This window comes from Macrotis lagotis, chromosome 6 (assembly GCF_037893015.1).
Source record: "Macrotis lagotis isolate mMagLag1 chromosome 6, bilby.v1.9.chrom.fasta, whole genome shotgun sequence".
NCBI lineage: Eukaryota > Metazoa > Chordata > Mammalia > Peramelemorphia > Peramelidae > Macrotis > Macrotis lagotis.
Window position 1 is genome coordinate 91,220,315 of NC_133663.1, and position 18,655 is coordinate 91,238,969.

General features: G+C 35.3%; 1 protein-coding gene across 2 annotated transcripts in view; it reads right to left on the bottom strand.

Annotated features, from left to right (window-relative positions):
• GTF2F2 (general transcription factor IIF subunit 2) overlaps positions 1-18,655 on the bottom strand; it is a 155,062-nt gene that overhangs the window by 22,050 nt on the left and 114,357 nt on the right. For both annotated transcript variants that reach the window (XM_074191706.1, XM_074191705.1), the window contains one exon: positions 9,002-9,101. In XM_074191706.1, the coding sequence (XP_074047807.1) occupies positions 9,002-9,101 (100 nt within the window). The remainder of the gene's footprint in view (positions 1-9,001; positions 9,102-18,655) is intronic.

Consider the following 18,655-nt stretch of genomic DNA (forward strand, 5'->3'; position numbering starts at 1 on the left):
GTTGTTTAATTTTTTCAACAAAAATCTATTTAATTTAATTCAATTAACAAAAATTTATTTTCTTTACCTTCTACTCCTCTTCCCCGCCCCCAGCTGCATCAAAGAAAAATGTAGCTCTTGCGACAATCATTATGAATATTGTTTGCTTGAAATGAGAGGCAAATGACTTGACCAATAGAGAAATGAATTCAGATTTCTTAATATGAAGACTTGACACTTGGCCAAGGAAGTTTTAAACCAACAAATGAGAAGGAAAAATAGCTCAGTTAAAACTATTATGGGTCAGCTAGGTCACTCAATGAATATTAGCACAGGCCCAGGAGTCAGGAGGACCTGAATTCAAAAGTAGCATCCGACACTTCATACTAGCTGTGTGACCTAGGCAAACCATTTACTACCTTGCAAAAAATCAAAAATGAAAATGAAAACAAATTTAAAAAAATAAAAAATAATTTTCAAAGGAAGAAATTAGTGAAAGACAGTGGCTTAATTTTTCTATGTACTAATACACAATATACAAAGCATAGGTATTAATAAAAATGACATGTAGTAGCAGAGAATAAATAATGCAACTATGAAAATGGAAGCGAATGATTTGCTCAAAAAAAATTGTTTTTAAAGATTTGGTAGAAGACCATAGGTTTTTGTCTAAAAAAGGACATTTGCATAGGATCCATAAAAGCTCTCAAGAGAATAAGTCAGGACAGGATAAAAAGAGGAAAAAAAAGATACTGTTGATGAGTGTAAGGCACACTGTCAAACAGCAAATGTAGAGGAAGTGTGGTAGAGGAGAGAGGGCTGGCCTGGCCCTGACTGTGTGATCCTGGGCAAACCAATTTTTTTCAAGTATAAGATAAGGTAATACTTGTCTTGTTGCCTATCTCATGTTGTTTACATGACTTTAAAGAAGTGGGCCTACAGAGGTGAATCTCTTCTAAAATTCTCAAGACACCAACATGATTCCACTAAAAAAGAAAAGCATAAAGATATGTCTAAAGAGATCCATGTAGAAGCTCTTTGCAGGCAAATCAATCAGTTCAGATTTTAAACTCAGCTACATAGAAGACAGATGAAAAGATAGACAAAAGAAAATTAGGAATGAACAGAAGCTGAAAATGAACTCTTAATGACCAACAAAGGGACATGTGTATGTGATAGGGATCTTCTACTAGGTATTTGGGGTACTGGGGCAAACAAAACAAACAACAGAGATAAGAATTTTCTCTTCTTTTCAATTTTAGTTATACTTTTGTTGTTGCTAACTAGGAGATTTGGATGTACATAACAAAAAATGGTTAACAAGGAGTTGAAACCTGAATTTAGAACACTGGGTCTGATAAGCTATATCTTAAGGGCAAAAACCTGGCTCCTGTGATAGTTAAGCCCAACTGATGACCTATAAAAGACTGAAAGAATGGAAGAAGTTTTAAGTCTGATGTCCCGATTTTCAAAAAGGGAAAAGAATGGAGCCTGAAAACTGCAGGGGAGCAAGCTGACATTAATTTCTGGATTACATAGAAAGTCAATGATAAAAAGGGATAGTTTATCAGTATACAGAATGGAAATGCAGTGACCACTCAAAAAAGTCATGCTACACTAATCGCACTTCATTTTCTGACATCCTTACAATGTCACCCATGTTTCAGCAAAACATTACAAGTTTTTCTCCTGATAGCTTTGTGGAAGAGATAGATTATTGTAGGATCATAGATTTAGAGTGGAAGGAACCTTGGTGCTATCAAGTACAATAAGGGTCAGAGAATGAGGAAATGTTTAAGGAAGGACTTGAATTCAGGCAGCTCTTCCTTATTTCAGTCCAGTCTACCCAGCATACCATATGAGTGGGGCTTTGGTGGTGACAGGCAGAATCTAAAGATGAAATTTAAAGAAAACAGCTAATATTTATGGAGATTTAAAAAAACCCTACTTCACAAAGAGAAGTATAGTTAGAAAACAGTTCATGTGACAGTAATCTATGAATTTTATTTAATTGCCAGTTCAACAAGAATCAATAGTGTAAAAAAGGTTAAATGATCTCAGAAAGCACTGAGACAAAGGTTGAAGGAAATGTGGAGGAAAAAAAGAAGATTGAGGGGCAATATGAACATTGGTTAAATTTCTTGGATGTGAGGATTATTTTCTTCTTTTATAGTTCTATCAATAGCACTTGGAACACAATGAGCAGGTAGGTGGCACAATGGATAGAGTGCTAGGCTGGGAATCAGCAAGACCCATCTTTCTGAGTTCACATCTAACACTTACCAGCTGTATGACCCTAGGCAAATCACTTAACTTTGCTTCAGTTCCTCATTTGTAAAATCAGCTGTAGAAGAAAATGATGAATCATTCCAGTATCTTTGCCAAGAAAAACCCAGAACCTTCGTTCAAAAAGAGTTGGACATGACTGAATACTTATACCACAGTTAAGAAATGCTTGTTGATTGATTGATGCAAATGTTTTAAGGAAGGTACATGGAAAAGAGATCAGATGGCAGACCTAAGAGAAAAGATGGAAGTTGCAAAGAAATACTTTTCAGCTCAATAGAGGGAAAAAGCCTTTTCACTATTAGAGTCTTCAGTGGTGTCTTCAGTAGAGTCTTCAGTCTCCTCTCTAGAGAAGGTTTTTAAGTGAAAGTTGAGGCCACTTATTGGGGACTCTGATAGAATGAATTTGTATACTTATGTGTGTATGTATAAGGGAATTATCATTCTTAAAAATGATATGAAAATGAATGAAAAAATTATCTCAATATTGAAGATTGGGATCTGATCTCAGAAGGTCATATATAAAAGAGAGCACACAGCAATATATATATTATGTATGATATTTTTTGTTGAGGGGAACATTCTAAATAAAAAGAAAAAAACATTTTAAGAAAAGCTAATGACAATAAAAAGATATAAATATTTGTTTTGGACAAGAAGAGGAAGGAATAAACCCACAATTTTGAGGTATCTAGTAAAGAACTATTTAACTCTTATTTTGTTTCTGTCTCAAGGAAAACAATCCTTGTCTTAAAGTGGAAAGGGCAAACAAATTTGACTGGTGGTTGAAGGGGGTTTGGAATTGAAGGCCATGATAGCCACAAGAGTGAACAACTCTTTTAAATGAGTTAAAGTCCTAACATCCAGATGAATACATCCCAGAGTCCTGAAAGAAGATGTAAACATGATTACTGACCTGCTTACCATCTGTAATCTGAGAAAATGTAGGGAACAGGAGATGTAGTGGATAATTAGAAATGGAAATGTTTTTGGTGAGGTTTTGTTAATTCAGAATTTAAAAAAATTTAAATTCTTCTCTTCAGTTGAAATTTGCCTCTTTTAATTTCCACTTATTAGTCTTAGGACTAACTTGTGGAACTATGTGAAGCTAAGTCTTATTATTGTTCCACACAACAGTCTTTTGTGTAATTTTACTAAAGGAGGAAAGGAAAAGGATAAAACATATGTAGGAATGCTATCTAAACAGGATGTATAAATGGGATAATAGTCAACAGAAATAAAGCATATCTGCTCTACTTGGATTTTTGCTTCTGTTTTCTCTGTCAAGGATAATCATCTTTGTACTGGGCAGCACAAAATAAAGTCAGTTAATGAGACTTTTGGTTGATGCCCATGCCAAATAAGGAGAAAGTAAGAGAAAATTTATTGGTTCTGGATGAGCCAAAATCTCCAGGTTCAGCTCAAAGAAGTCAGGCACTGAATGAAATCCTATGAGTGATTACTGAAAAATAAATGGGAGTTCAAGAAAAAGGATGTGGGGTCAAGAGAAGAGCAAAAATGCAGTCCCAAGTTTGAAAAGAGGGAAGATGGAGGAGTCTGTAACTATAATCTAGTGGGGGGGGGGGGGGAAGCACACACAACAAATATGCCATAGGATATGAGAGGCAAAGGAAAACTCCAAATTAAGTGAAGGAGGAAAAGTTCAGGACAGAGATATTATTTTCAACCAAGGAGAACAGGGGAAAGTTTCAGAGAGAAGAAACCACTTAAGGTGAGATTTGAAAGAAGTCAAGTTTTTGATAGAAAGGTAGACTCAGGAAAATAGCAAGCTCAAAAGGATAAATTTGGAAAGGATACTTGGAGTCAGATTATGGAACAACATAGGTTTCAGGCTAAGCAGTTTGATCTTGATCTTTTGTGCCAGAGGGAGTCTTTGATGGTTTCTGAACAAGAAGGTGGCATGATATAGTGGAAAGAGCATTGTATATGGAGTCAGAGGCTTTGGGTTTGAATCTTTGGTCTATCACTACTTGTGAGAACCAAGATGAGTCATTTAACCTCTCTTGGCTTTAGTTTCTTTAACTATAAAATGAGGGGGTTGGACTCAATGGACTCTAAGTCCTCCCTAGCTCCAAATTCATATTTTACTAATGAAGAAAAGTTAAGATATGAGGCCTAAGGACAGTATAGCAGATACAACAATAACAGGCCATTAGCGACCTATAATAGTAAGAGAATGAAGGAATCAGAAGAGATACTGTAAAAGGTTGAGTGAATGAGTGACAGGAAAATGGAAGCAGTAAGTCAAGATTATTCCTAGGATGTTAGCAGTGAAGGAGAGTAGAAATATAAGATGATAATTTGAGGGGTTGAAAGGGTAAAGAAGACTTTTTTGTATTTTTATATTTTAGATTTTTTTAAGGCAATGGGGTTAAGTGGCTTGCCCAAGGCCACACAAGTAGGTAATTATTAAGTGTCTGAGGCCGGATTTGAATTCAGGAACTCCTGACTCCAGGGCCAGTGCTCATCTAGGCGCCACCTAGCCACCCCTAAAGGAAGGCATTTTAATGATAGGGGAGAATATTCGTTGGCAATACAGAGGAAACCAGTAATTAAAAAGAGGGTATGATAGAAAGAACAAGAATATGTAAGAGGCTAGAGAGGCTAGCATTGGCAAAGAGAAGGGTCATCTCCTCTGAAATTGGACAACAGGAGGAAACTGGTAAAGATGAAGAGGCTAACATTTTAACAAAAGGGCAAACTAAGACAGTTCATCTTTCAGCTGGATAACATTATGAGCAGAAGCATACTATCTGAAAATAAATGAATCAATGAATTGCCATTAATGCCAAAGACCCTGAGCAAAAGGATATCCCCCTAAGATTAGCAAAATTCCTTGAGGCAAGACAGCTGGATTTTTAAACTTAACCCATTAGAGACCAGTTGAACTCTGAATTAAGTTCAGAGTCAAAGAACCAATTACAGAATATAATCAATTACTTGTAAAGAAGATCAATACATAAATAATACAGGATCAATTTTAATCTTTTCAAGAAGAAGGGGAAGACTGCTAGGAGAAGCAGGTATGCAATAAACTGAAGATGAGAGGATAAAGCAGATTTGGAATAGCTGAATAAATGATAATGGGCTAGCAATGAATAAAAGGATGCTATGCATGAGGGAGAACTCAGCTGAAGTTATATTACATGGTTTGTAGTAAATGCAGTCTGAACGGTTTTGTAATAGCCTTCAGCAGCATTCCATGCCTGGGAAGCAGTGGGAACAGTAGAAGTAGAGGTGGAGATGGTGGTAGTAGCAGCAGCAGAAGGAGTAACAACTAGCACTTGAGAGCTTGCAGAAACACTTTAGATCCATTAGCTCATCCAGAAGCCCTGAGTGCCAGCACTTTCTACACACTCTCAGCACCCTCCTCTCCCCACTGAACACTCTAGGTGCCCAGCAGTTTCCTGGCTGCTGCTGTAGACTCCGCCTCTGCCCTCCCCTCACCTGAGTGTGGAAGGAGAGGTAGAGGGGGCTATGAGCAAGCTCTCCTTTCCAGGTGGGACCAGGCCATGCCCTGGGGTAGGAGGTGAGCCAGTAGAGTCCCTAAGGGACCTGTCATTGCATGGGAAAGAGTCAGAAACTGAGCAACAAGGGAACTGAAGGAAAAGATTTGAAAAGAGAAGGGAAGAAACACTTAGGGGAATCTACTACTTGTCAAACACAGTGCAAAGTACTTTACCAATATGACCTTGCTTGAATGACCAAAGGTCTCAGGAGAAAGAAAACTTAAGTTAAAAACTCAGAGACAACAGAAGATATTCAAACAGAAAGGAAGATGGTTACTAAGATATTTAAATGACAGTCAATGTCAGTAAATAAATGTGGCAAAACAAAATAAAATGAAACTACATTAAATAGAGAATTCTCTTATTTTCCAACACAGCAGGGAATCAATAGCAGGATAGCCCTGAATGGTTCAAGAGAGAAATAAGTATACTGAAAAAAGTTAAAAGGGAACAAATGGCAGAATTCATTGGACAACAGATATGAGTAGAATAGATATATTTGATGGAGAAGCTATCCAAAGAAGCAAAAGGGATAACAAATGCCTGGGATTAGAAATATACTGAAATGAAAGACAATTTAGAAGCAAAGCAAAAAGTAATAAAACATTCTTTAAAATCATGATTGCCATATAAACAAATCACATCAATCTCAAAGACAGGATATGTGGAGACAATTTACAGGTCTCCAGAATAACATTACATACCAAAAAAAAAAAAAACCTGAACACAATAATGTAGAACAAAAGAGTCCAGAATTTCTGAATAGAGAAGACAAAGTGTTATTTGAAAGAGAGACCACAAATTGGCACTAGGAATGGAATAGGCAAGGTTGGAGGTCAAGAGACTGATTAGAGAAGGGAATTTCATATTTTTAAGACCTCAGAGGTAGAAAAACTTTGGGGGGGTGGTGTTTAGTATTAACTTGTGACAATGCCTCCTAGTAGCTGAGTGTAAATCACAGACAAAAGATGGAGGATTGGAGAAACTGATATACTAATAATCTTTTTAACACCCTAGGGAACATGAGGTAATAGGATGCAGCTGGGCATTGGAGGCATGATAGGGATCAGGACTGGAGAGAATAATAAAGAATATGGTAGTTTAGTTTCAGAAAATGTAAAGAATATAACGGAGTATTAAAAAAGGTAAAGGACAGAGGAAGAGATCTAGACCTCACAGTGGAAGGAAGGGAGGAAAGACTAGGGATAGGTAGAAAGGTAAGTGTAGGGAAAGAGATTTTTGCTCAGATAAATCAAAAGAACAAGAGAGATTTGTTAGTCATAGGAGAGGGAAAGTAATAAGCAGGAAAATCTTGGAGAATAAAAGAGCCTGAAGCTTCTAATGTTGGTCTGACAGTGGCTAAAAAGATTTTCCTTTAATGTCTGGCTGTAATATTACCTATATCTTTATAAAATTGATTAAACACAATTTCTTTTAAAAAGCAATGAACAACCATAAAGAATGCAATCCACCCATGACAGAGTTGTTGGTATTGGAACAAAGACTGAAGCACATTTTTTTATTATTATTATTATTATTATTATTATTATTATTATTGTTATTATTATTGTTATTGTTATTGTTGTTTGGGGGAGGGTGCAGGGCAAGTGGGGCTGGGTGGCCTGCCTGGGGCCACATAGCAGGGTGATCTTTGGGTGTCTGAGGCTGGATTTGGACCCGGGTGCTCCTGGCTCAAGGGCCAATGCTCTGTCTGTCACCCAGACACCCCTACTATGATTACTATTTTATTTTATTTTGGGTCTTGTTTTTTTCTTTTTGGTTTTTGCAGGGCAGTGGGGATTGGGTGGCTTGCATGTCACACGGCTGGGTGATTGTTGGGTCTATGGGGCTGGATATGGGCTCGGGTGCTCTTGGCTCCAGGGCTGGTGCTTCGTCCATTGCACCACCTGGCCATACCTACAATTATTACTATTTTTTTTAATTTTAATTTTTTTCTCTCTCCTTTACTTTATTGCCCAAGCAAGTCTATATTCATGGGGGGGGTATTTTGTTTACTCTTAAACAAGAATATTTTATTAATGTAACAAAAACACATTTGTACAAAATGAGAATTTAAAAAAATAAAAAAATTAAAATAAAAAAAAATTAAAATAAAAAAAAAAGCAATGAACAAAACTATTAGAAAATGGGAAAGTAAAACATCTCCATGGTTCTACCTCACACCTATTGGACTGAAAAAAAAAAGAGTAACCACTCCCCCAAAAAACCACAAACATAACAAAACTTGCTGGAGTTGACTATGGGAAGACAGGCACAATGGTACAATGCTGGTGAAGTTGTTAATTGTTACAGTCATTAGCAATCTGAAACTATTCCCCCAAAGACACTGAACTCAATGGTACTGTGTTATTAGATTTTTATCCTAAGGAAATCAAAGAAAGACCTCAGACCTAGAAACAAAGCTGGTGCCCATCATTTGGGGAATGTTTGAACAAATTATGGCATATAAATGTAATAGAATACTATTGTGTTATAAACATTGATGAAAGACATTGTTTCAGAGAAACCTGGAAAGACTTGTACGATTTAATGAAGAGTGAAGTGAATAGAACCAGGACAATTTAACCACAATATTGTGAAGAAAGACAACACTGAAAGTACTCTGACTGATATAATAAACCAAGTCAACCAGAGGATCAAAGATGAAAAAATCCTTCTGATAGAGGAGTAAGATGGACTCAAAGAGTTTATTTAATGAGAAATATTTCTGACATGGCCCTTAAAGGGTAGATTTGTTTGGCTAATTTGTCATTTGTTACAAAGGCTGTGTTTCTTTCTTTTTCATTTGTAGAAGGGAGTGAAAATAGCAATCAGGACACAAAATTAAACAAGAAAAAGAAAAGGTAGTCATTAAAGAATTTAAAAAGATAAACAGAAGAAAGTTTAAGAAGGAAACACAAATAGGAAAACTTTGAATTTGTTGAATTTATTATGTACTTTAACAAAATTAACTGCATATAATAAACGTTTGTGATTTCATATGTTAATTTTTTAATCGTTTCTGTTTTCTATGTGGAAATGTTTCTTTTTGGAGTGTTTAAGTTCAGAATAAATTTATAAATATTTTAGAATTTTTAAAAAAGTTATGTCCCCCAAGTATCAAAATCAACATTATCTGTGATTTCTTGTTCTCATAAGCCATAGGAACAAAAACAGAGTAGAATATAGAAATTTATAAAACTTACATTGTTTTGATGATTAGCCACTGGTTTGAAATTGGTTGTAACAGCTTTGTCCAGTTGTTGTGATAATCTTACAGGTTTTGAAGATTCTTCTATTTGTAACCTGAAAAATGGAGGAACCATCAATATAACCTTCTTTATATGGTCAAATGTTGGCAGTTTATAGAATGTAATATTTTTCAAAATTTTCACATTAAAAATTAACTTTGATCCACAGACTCAAATCAATACATTTAAAAAAAAAATTTAGGCATACAAAGGATACTCAATGAAGCTCCAGATTTAAATTTGTGAAATTAGGAAGAAGGGGTGGTTTGGGAAGAAAGATAACAAGTTCAGCATTAGACAAGAAAAGGTTTAAAGAGGTCTGTGAGACATCCACTTTGAGATGTCCATTAGTTAACTGGCAATGTAAGAATGGAGATTAAGAATCAGATTACTGGTCAAACATATCTGAAAGTCATCTGCATAGAAACAGTAATTAGATCCATTAGGAAGCTGATGAGAACACCAATTGGAATAGTAAAGAAGGTCCTGAAGAAAGTCCTCTCTGTCACCTATGGTTAGAAGGCATGACTAAGATTCAGCAAAGGAGTCTGCAAAGAAGGAGTCAGCCAAACAGGAGAATGAGGAGAGAACAGAGAGTGTCAAGACGAGTAAATAACAGTGTCAAAGGTAAGGGCTGAAGTCTGCTGAAGGAAATACAAGTATCAAGAATAAAATGATTCCCACTTGAAAGGAAGTTGCCTCCTATAGGAGTAAATCTAAAATATAAACAAGCATAAATATAAAGTAAATAAATACAAATATGTTCAAAGCAGTAAAATTCAAGGAAGACATGGAGGTAGGGAACAGTACTTGGAATGACTGGGAAATGTTTCATGCAGAAGAAGGTTCTTGACTCTGAGGAGTTAAGAAGGAAGTATATTCCAAGAATTTGTGAAGGCCAAAGTAAAAGCACAGTGGAAGAAGACTGAGTGTTATGAATGAGGAAAAGAGAGAAGATCATGAGGAAAAGAGAAAAGCATAGTTTGGCTACAAGTCTGGAGGCATTACAAAAGTGAATTCATAGCCAAAACATGAAAATTATGCATCTATGTTATAAAAACAATAAGGCAAGATTCGAGAGTAATGCAAATTATTATTTTTTTTTATTTTTTGGCTTTTGCAAGGCAAAGGGGTTAAGTGGTTTGCCCAAGGTCACACAGCTAGGTAATTATTAAGTGTCTGAGACCAGAATTTGAACTCAGGTCCTCCTGACTCTATGGCCAGTGCTCTCTCTACTGCAAATTATTTTTAAAAACAAAGTTATATGATCAAGATTGGAATCCAGTCCAATTCATAAATATTTATTTGAGCATCTACTTATGTGTAACACAGAAGTTGGTATTGGTGGGGGAAGGATATGAAATATAAGAGTTTCTGCTTTCAAGGACATTATCAAGGAAGTTAGACAATCTGGGTTCAAGTTCTGCCTATACTACTATGTTGCTTTATGACCTTGGTAAAGTCCATTTTTCTCTCTGGATATCACTTAGTTTCTTCATCTTATTATATAGTTTGAATATCTGTTTGGGTTTCAGTATGTTTGGGTGTTTCATTACAAACATTAGCTTATGGTTATTTTTTTGTATTTGCACTTATTATAGGTCACTGCATTTATAAATGTGTTGGGATTTAGGTTTGGGTTTTAGGTTTCTTTTTAAAATCTTAAACAATGAAACAATTATGACAGCAACTGAGGATATTTTGTAATTTCTATTGTTATACAAGGTATGATATTTTAAAACATATTATAGAAAATATAGTTCCCACTTTCCATTTCTCTATTTGAGAAGGAAAGCCCAAACATGGTCTCCAATTATCCACTGAAAAGGCCAAAGACTATTTCTCATGCTCCTTCCAGAAAGAATGTTTGATGGTTCAAAATTCAAAAGGTTAACCTGTAGAACTAAAAATAGAAACTTTTCTTAAAGAATAAAGTCTTAAAATACTTTAACTTTGAAGAATTTAAAATAACTTAAAAGAGGTATAATTTAACACTACATAATTCATTTAGCATTATCTCATGAAGTGTCAGAGTACATTTTCACAATTTTGCTATGCAACAACAATGCACTAAATTAATGATAATTGTCCTCTACACTTTGTCAAGGGCAAATTAAAGTTTCTTTAGCACCAAGCAAAGTAATTTCATTTTGTAAATAGTATACAAATAAATAATCAAAGATATTAGGAATGTCTGGCAATATTTACAGATTAAGAATTGCTTTGAAGACAAGGGAAAACGAGCCTAGTATAAAGATATAATGAACTCATCCAGCTTAAGCAATTATTGAGGAATTATCCTCAATTATTCTCTCATTATAGTCACTTAATCTAAATTCTACAAATCTATATGAAAGTAAACATTTACTTAAACCTATAATTTACAAACTTTCATAGAGTTTATGTATGGTGTTTAATTACACACAGAGAGAGAGCTGTATTTATTTTATAACTCTGGATGGTACTCAAACCTAAAGATTATTAAGGAAGTTACTGAAGACTAAATCTTATCGACTGGTACAGGGGTTTAAAGTTGAGTTAGGTTAGTCAACAAGCATTTACAAAGTCCTTACTATGTGAATGTCACTGTGCTAAGCTCTGGAAAACATGACCCCAAGGAGCTCAAATTCAACGGGGGGTGGGTGGGTAGGGAGACAATCTGCAAACAACTATATAAATATAAGATACATAGAAGAATGGATCATATGTATTCTTGGAGTGAAGAAACTAGCAGTAGGAAGATGAGGACAGGCCTTCTACAGAAAGGTATCTCAGAGATGTTATAAATTGTACTTCTCTAATTATTAGTGATTTAGAGCTTTTTTTTTTAACATGGCTATTGATAGCTTGGATTTCTTCCTTTAAAAATTGTTCATTTCCTTTTGACCATTTGGAGAACTTTATTAGAATTTTGCTGCAAAGATTATCCCCCAAATTCCTGTTTCTCTTAATTTCTGCTGAATTTGTTCTGTTCATATTTGAAATTTTTAATTTTATGTGGTAAAAATTGTCTAGTTTACTTCTATATCTCTTGTTTGACCATGAACTTTTTCTAATTTCTTCCATTTTACTCTAATTTATTTAAGCTATCACCCTGCATGTCTAAACCATGTACCCATTTTTTTTGGTATACAGTATGACATCTATATCTATATAGATGATCTCTATCTAGTTTTCACCACACTGAATTTTCTAACACCTATTATCAGAAAGTGGGTTCTTTTCCCACTAGTTGGGATCTTCGGGCTTATCAAACACTAGGCTACTCTGCTTGTCTGCTTCAGTATATTATGCATCTAGTCTGTTCCAATGATCAATCGTAATGTCTTATGGTGTACCAAATTATTTTGATGATTATGGTTCTATAGTATGGCCTGACATTTGGTATTGCTAAGTCTTCTCTCTACTGTTTTTTCCCCATTAATTCCCTTGATATTTGTTCCTTCAGATCAACTTTATTACTTTTTTCCCCTAATCTTTTGGTGGTTTGATTGATATGGCACTTCATAAGTAAATCAATATAGATGTACTATCCCTTCACTAGCTTTCTGGTTTTCTGATTCCTTTCCCCCCCTGCAGTACTCTTCAGGTCCAGTAACACAAGACAATCAAACTTCTGATTTGTGTCTTTGCCAGATGACTGGGGGCCTGGACTGCTCTCCCTTTCTATTATATTAGACTGGAGATCAGGACTGCTCTGCCTTTCTATCTCTAGGGTTTTTAGATTAGCACCTGGCACATAACATGCATTAATAAATGAGTGTTGACTGGACTTGCTAGAAATGTTAGTTATAGCAATAAGAGAAAATTGAGGAAATAAGCATGGTCAAGAAGAAACAAAATGATTGCTTTTTTCTAGAGGAAATGATGTGTTTAGGAAACTTTAGAGAGTCAACTAAAGAGCAACGGAAATAATAACTTGAGTGAGGTTGCGCAAAATAAAATAAATACATACATACTTCTATACTTTATCACCAACTTACAGGCAAAAGAGAAAATCTATTTAAAATAATTATAGAATGTTTAAAATACTTGGGGAGTCTACCCACTAAGTCACACAGAAAAACTGTATGAGATTGGCAAAGATAACTAAAAAGTCAAATGAAAAATGTTGAGAGGAGCTGTGGGAAAAATTTCACATCAATGTAATGGCAGATGGTCTAGTCATTTGGAAAAGCAATTTGCAACTATGCCATCAAAGTTACTAAATTGTGTACACTTTGACCTGGCAATACCACTCCTAGAGATTATCCTAAAGAGATCAAAGAAAGAGAAAATGATCCTATAAGCACAAAAATATTTTTAGAGGCTCTTTTTGAGGTGGTAAAGAAGTGAAAACCATGGGAAATGACTGAAAAAAAAAGCATAGTATGTGAAAGTAATGAAAAGTACTATGGTAGTATCTGAAATAATGAAAGATATAATTTCTGAAAAGCCTGTGCATAATTAAACTAATACACAGTAAAGAGACCAGAACCAGAATAATTTATATTACAACAACAATATTATAAAAACAAATGATTATAAAAGACTTTAAAACTCTCATGAATAGAATGAACAATCATCATTCCAGAGATTCCCCCTCTCCTAAGGTATGGTGATAGAATGAGACACAAAGTTTTGGACAGGACCAAAAGAGGAATTTATTTTATTTTCCTGTGTATATCAGTCAAAATGGTTTTCTTTTCCTTTTTTTTTGCACCCTCCTCACTTAGAAAGAAGAAAAAAAGTTTAATCATTTTTTAAAAAATAAAGAAACAAAAGCAGGAATTGCTATATTACCAAGTATAAGGAGTGAAATAAAGTGTTAGAAGATGGGCAATTTGTTTTTATTGCATTTTTATTCCAGTAATAATTTACATTTAGACACTAAATTAAAGTTTGCAGCATGCTTTTCTCTTCTTGTCATGATCTATTCCTGTGCTTCAGCCTGTACCTCCCACCCAGAATTCTAAGCTTCTGCTCCAGGTCGCTGGATTTCAGATGACCAAGAACTAACCATAAGCAGTCTGGACTAGAGATTTACCTGCTCCTCTCTTCCATTATTATAAGGTGAGATCCTTAATTTAAGTCAGAGGCTGTTTTGTTCATTTATTTTTTATTCAAAATGTTTAGCATAGTAACTGGAACACGGTAGTGCTATTACATGCTTTCCTTTCCTCATAATTCTATGATGGTTCATTTCATTGATAAAGAAATAGAATCTCAAGGCAGTTTAAACAAACTGGTATGAGGTCACATTTCGGGATGACCTAGTATACTTTATAAGCCTAAGTGATAATTTGGTTTCAAGACTTTTTTTGGTTTCTAATATCAGCAGAATAATAATAGCCCATAACAACTTCTATCAAGGATTCTGCTAACCTGGCAGTAAGAGAGTGGCAAAAAATTCAACTACAGGAATAAAGGCACTAGAAAAAAATTACACTTTACTGAGTGAAGTGCTAATGAGTTTATAAGCATTATTTTAAAATATTGCTGAATTTGGCTGGAATCTGAAGTAAGCAGTAATTAGAAATGGATGCATTGTTAATTCTTGTTTACCAGGATATCAAGGCCTAGTTAGCTCTGGCAGATCTCTAGATATCTTTCCACAGTCTTCCATCAGTCAAGTATGGTCCTTCCCCAAAGCATTTATTAATTTTATATGATGTTTTCTCCCATTTGAATAGTAAACTGCTTAAGGGTAGGCATTACCTTGCTTTTTTGCTAGTACTTGTATTCCCAGAATTTAACATTCAAATTCCCAGAATTTGTACAAGCAAAATCCTGCCTTCAAAGAATTTATATTCAAATGGGGATGATTACATTTAAAAGACAGTTGAGAAGAAGAAAGCCATGTCCAGGAGGCAGTTACCTGGAGACATTTTCTTGGGGAATCATAGGTGGGCTGCATTTGAAATGAACAAGTTTGGTGAGGGCGCTTCTTCAAATGGAGGCTTCAGGGAGGAACTCGCCAATGGAAGAAGAAGCTATAGCTAAACACCAAATCAGAACAGCAGAGGGAAATCACACCTAAGACCTTAGGCTGCAAACAAGGGCTCTTCCCAGGGGAGGCTAAATCTACAGTCTCTATAATCACAAACACAGACACCCATCCTGAGGGAGGGTGTGTCACCAGTCCAATCCTCAAATCCACAAGACCATGGTAACAAAAGGGACAAAACAAATTTACTGTCCTGGTCAAAGCTCCCTTTCCAGGGTACCAATCTTCCCTCCCTCTTACATATTCACATCTGCCCTATTCTTCTAGGTCCCTATTCATCTTTATACTTTCTTCCCAAGGAGACTGATGGTACTTTAGTACTATTTTTAGCAAAAAAAACTATTGAAAGACCACTGAATGAGCCCTTCCACATTGTGAAATCTCAGGAATCTGGGTCCCCTCTAAAGGCACATTTTTAACCAACTTCTCCAGTATTGAATAGTACCTTTCTCATGTTTCTTCATACATGCTGGGACAGGAAAAAGGGAAGACATATCTCTTGATCTCACTTCATGGTCATTACTAATTAACTCTGGTATCTCACCTCCTTTAGAGTCACCTTGACCCAGAGAGATGGTAATGTCTAGATCTTGATGGATGCCATAGAATAGCTTCCAGAATTTTCTCAATATCTCCAGGACCTGGGCTCAAGGTTTTCCTCTTAAGCACTATCTACCTTCATATTCAGAGATTTCAATCTACATTCTGATGGCCTTGCCTCATGGACCCTTGTTCATGAAGCCAAGTAATTTCTGTTATTTGCTCCATTCCTCCATCTCAGTCACACAAAAGGAAGATCACTATCCAGAATGCTGACCTTTCCGACCAGGATTTCCTCTCTAACCCTGAATCTTCTTACAGTCTCCTGCCACTTCACAGCCACTGCTTCCCTACATCTTCACTTCTGGTGTATTATCTGTTTCTTCCCTTCAACATCTCAACTCTGCTTTTCATAAATTTATTTATTTTTCTAATTACAAACAAAGATAGTTTTCAACATTTATTTTTTTTGCAAGATTTTGAGGTCCATACTTTTCACTCTCCCCCTCTTCCCTCCCCCCTCCCCTTGGTAATGAGTAATCTGATAGAGGTTATACATGCATAACTATGTTAAATATATTTCCATTAGTTATGTTTTAAAAGAAGAATCAGAACAAAAGGGAAAAAATGAAAGGAAAAAATGTAAATATAAAAAAAAAATTAAAAATTGAAAATGGTTTGCTTTATTCTGCATTCAGTCTCCATAGTTTTCTCTGGATGTGGAACACCTAAACTTTTTAACCTATCCAGTTTTGTTTTTGACCCTTAAAACCCTTGCCCTATTATCCTGATTCCACTTACCTCTTTTTAAACTCCTCAATCATTCCCTGGATTTTTCTCATCTTCAATCTTTCCTCTCATATAATGAATTCTTCTTTGTATCCAATAAATGTGTTCAAATTTCTTTCAGTTTTAAAAACTTTGCTATAACTTACCATTCTTTTTTTAAATTTATTTTTATTAAAGATATTATCTGAGATTTACAATCCCCCCCAATCTTACTCCCCCCCCCCAAGGAAAGCACTCTGTCAGTCTTTACTTTATTTCCATGTTGTACCTTGATCCAAATTGGGTGTGATGAGAGAGAAATCATATCCTTAAAGAAGAGAAGACTAAGAGGTAACAAGATCAGACAACAAGATTATTTGGGTTTTTTCCCTAAATTAAGGGGAATAGTCCTTGCACTTTGTTCAAACTCCACAGCTCCTTATCTGGATACAGCTGGCACTCTCCTTTGCTGACAGCCCAAAATTGTTCCTCATTTGTTGCACTGATGGAATGAACGAGTCCTTCAAGGTTGAACATCACTCCCATGTTGCTGTTAGGGTATACAGTGTTTTTTTGGTTCTGCTCATCTCACTCAGCATCAGTTCATGCAAATCCCTCCAGGCTTCCCTGAAATCCCATCCCTCTTGGTTTCTAATAGAACAATAGTGTTCCATGACATACATATACCACAGTTTGCTAAGCCAATCCCCAGTTGAATGACATTTACCCGATTTCCAATTCTTTGCTACCACAAACAGGGCTGCTGTAAATATTTTTGTACAAGTAATGTTTTTACCCTTTTTCTTCATCTCTTCAGGGTATAGACCCAGTAGTGGTATTGCTGGGTCAAAGGGTATGCACATTTTTGTTGCCCTTTGGGCATAGTTCCAAATAGCTCTCCAGAAGGGTTGGATGAGTTCACAGCTCCACCAACAGTGTAGTAGTGTCCCAGATTTCTCATAACCCTTTCAACAATGATCATTATCCTTCTTGGTCATATTGGCCAATCTGAGAGGTGTGAGGTGGTACTTCAGAGAAGCTTTAATTTGCATTTCTCTAATAATTAATGATTTAGAGCAATTTTTCATATGGCTATGGATTGCTTTGTTCTCCTCATCTGTAAATTGCCTTTGCATATCCTTTGACCATTTGTCAATCGGGGAATGGCTTTTTTTTTTTTAAATATGACTCAGTTCTCTGTATATTTTAGAAATGAGTCCTTTGTCAGAATCATTAGTTGTAAAGATTGTTTCCCAATTTACTACTTTTCTTTTGATCTTGATTGCATTAGTTTTATCTGTGCAAAAGCTTTTTAATTTAATGTAATCAAAATCATCTAATTGGTTTTTGGTGATGTTCTCCAACTCTTCCTTAGTCATAAACTGCTCCCCTTTCCATAGATCTGACAGGTAAACTAGTCCTTGATCTTCTAATTTGCTTATAGTAGTTTTTTTTTTTGTGTTTAAGTTCTGTAACCATTTGGATCTTATCTTGGTAAATGGTGTGAGGTGTTGGTCTAATCTAAGTTTCTTCCACACTAACTTCCAATTATCCCAGCAGTTTTTTATCAAAGAGGGAGTTTTTATCGCAATGGCTGGACTCTTTGGGTTTATCAAACAGCAGATTACTATAATCATCTCCTGCTTTTACACCTAGTCTATTCCACTGGTCCACCACTTTATTTCTTAGCCAATACCAAACAGTTTTGATGACTGATGCTTTATAATATAATTTTAGATCAGGTAGGGTTAAGCCACCTTCTTTTGCATTATTTTTCATTAAGCTCCTGGAAATTCTTGACTTTTTACTTCATATGAAATGACTTAAAATTTTTTCCAATTCATTAAAGTAATTTTTTGGAATTTTGATTGATAGGGCACTAAACAGATAGTTTAGTTTTGGTAGAATTGTCATTTTTTATTATATTAGCTCTACCTATCCATGAGCAGTTGATATTTGCCCAGTTATTTAAATCTGATTTAATTTGTTTGAGAAGTGTTTTATAATTGTTTTCAAAAAGATTCTGAGTCTATCTTGGCAAACAGACTCCCAAGTATTTTATAATGTCTGAGGTTACTTTGAATGGGATTTCTTTTTCTAGCTCTTCCTGCTGTATCTTGCTAGATATATAGAGAAAAGTTGAGGATTTATGACGGTTTATTTTATAACTTGCAAATTTGCTAAAATTGCTAACTGTTTCCAGTAGTTTTTTGGATGATTTCTTGGGATTCTCTAGGTAGACCATCATGTCATCTGCAAAGAGTGAGAGTTTTGTCTCTTCCTTCCCAATTCTAATTCCTTCAATTTCTTTTCCT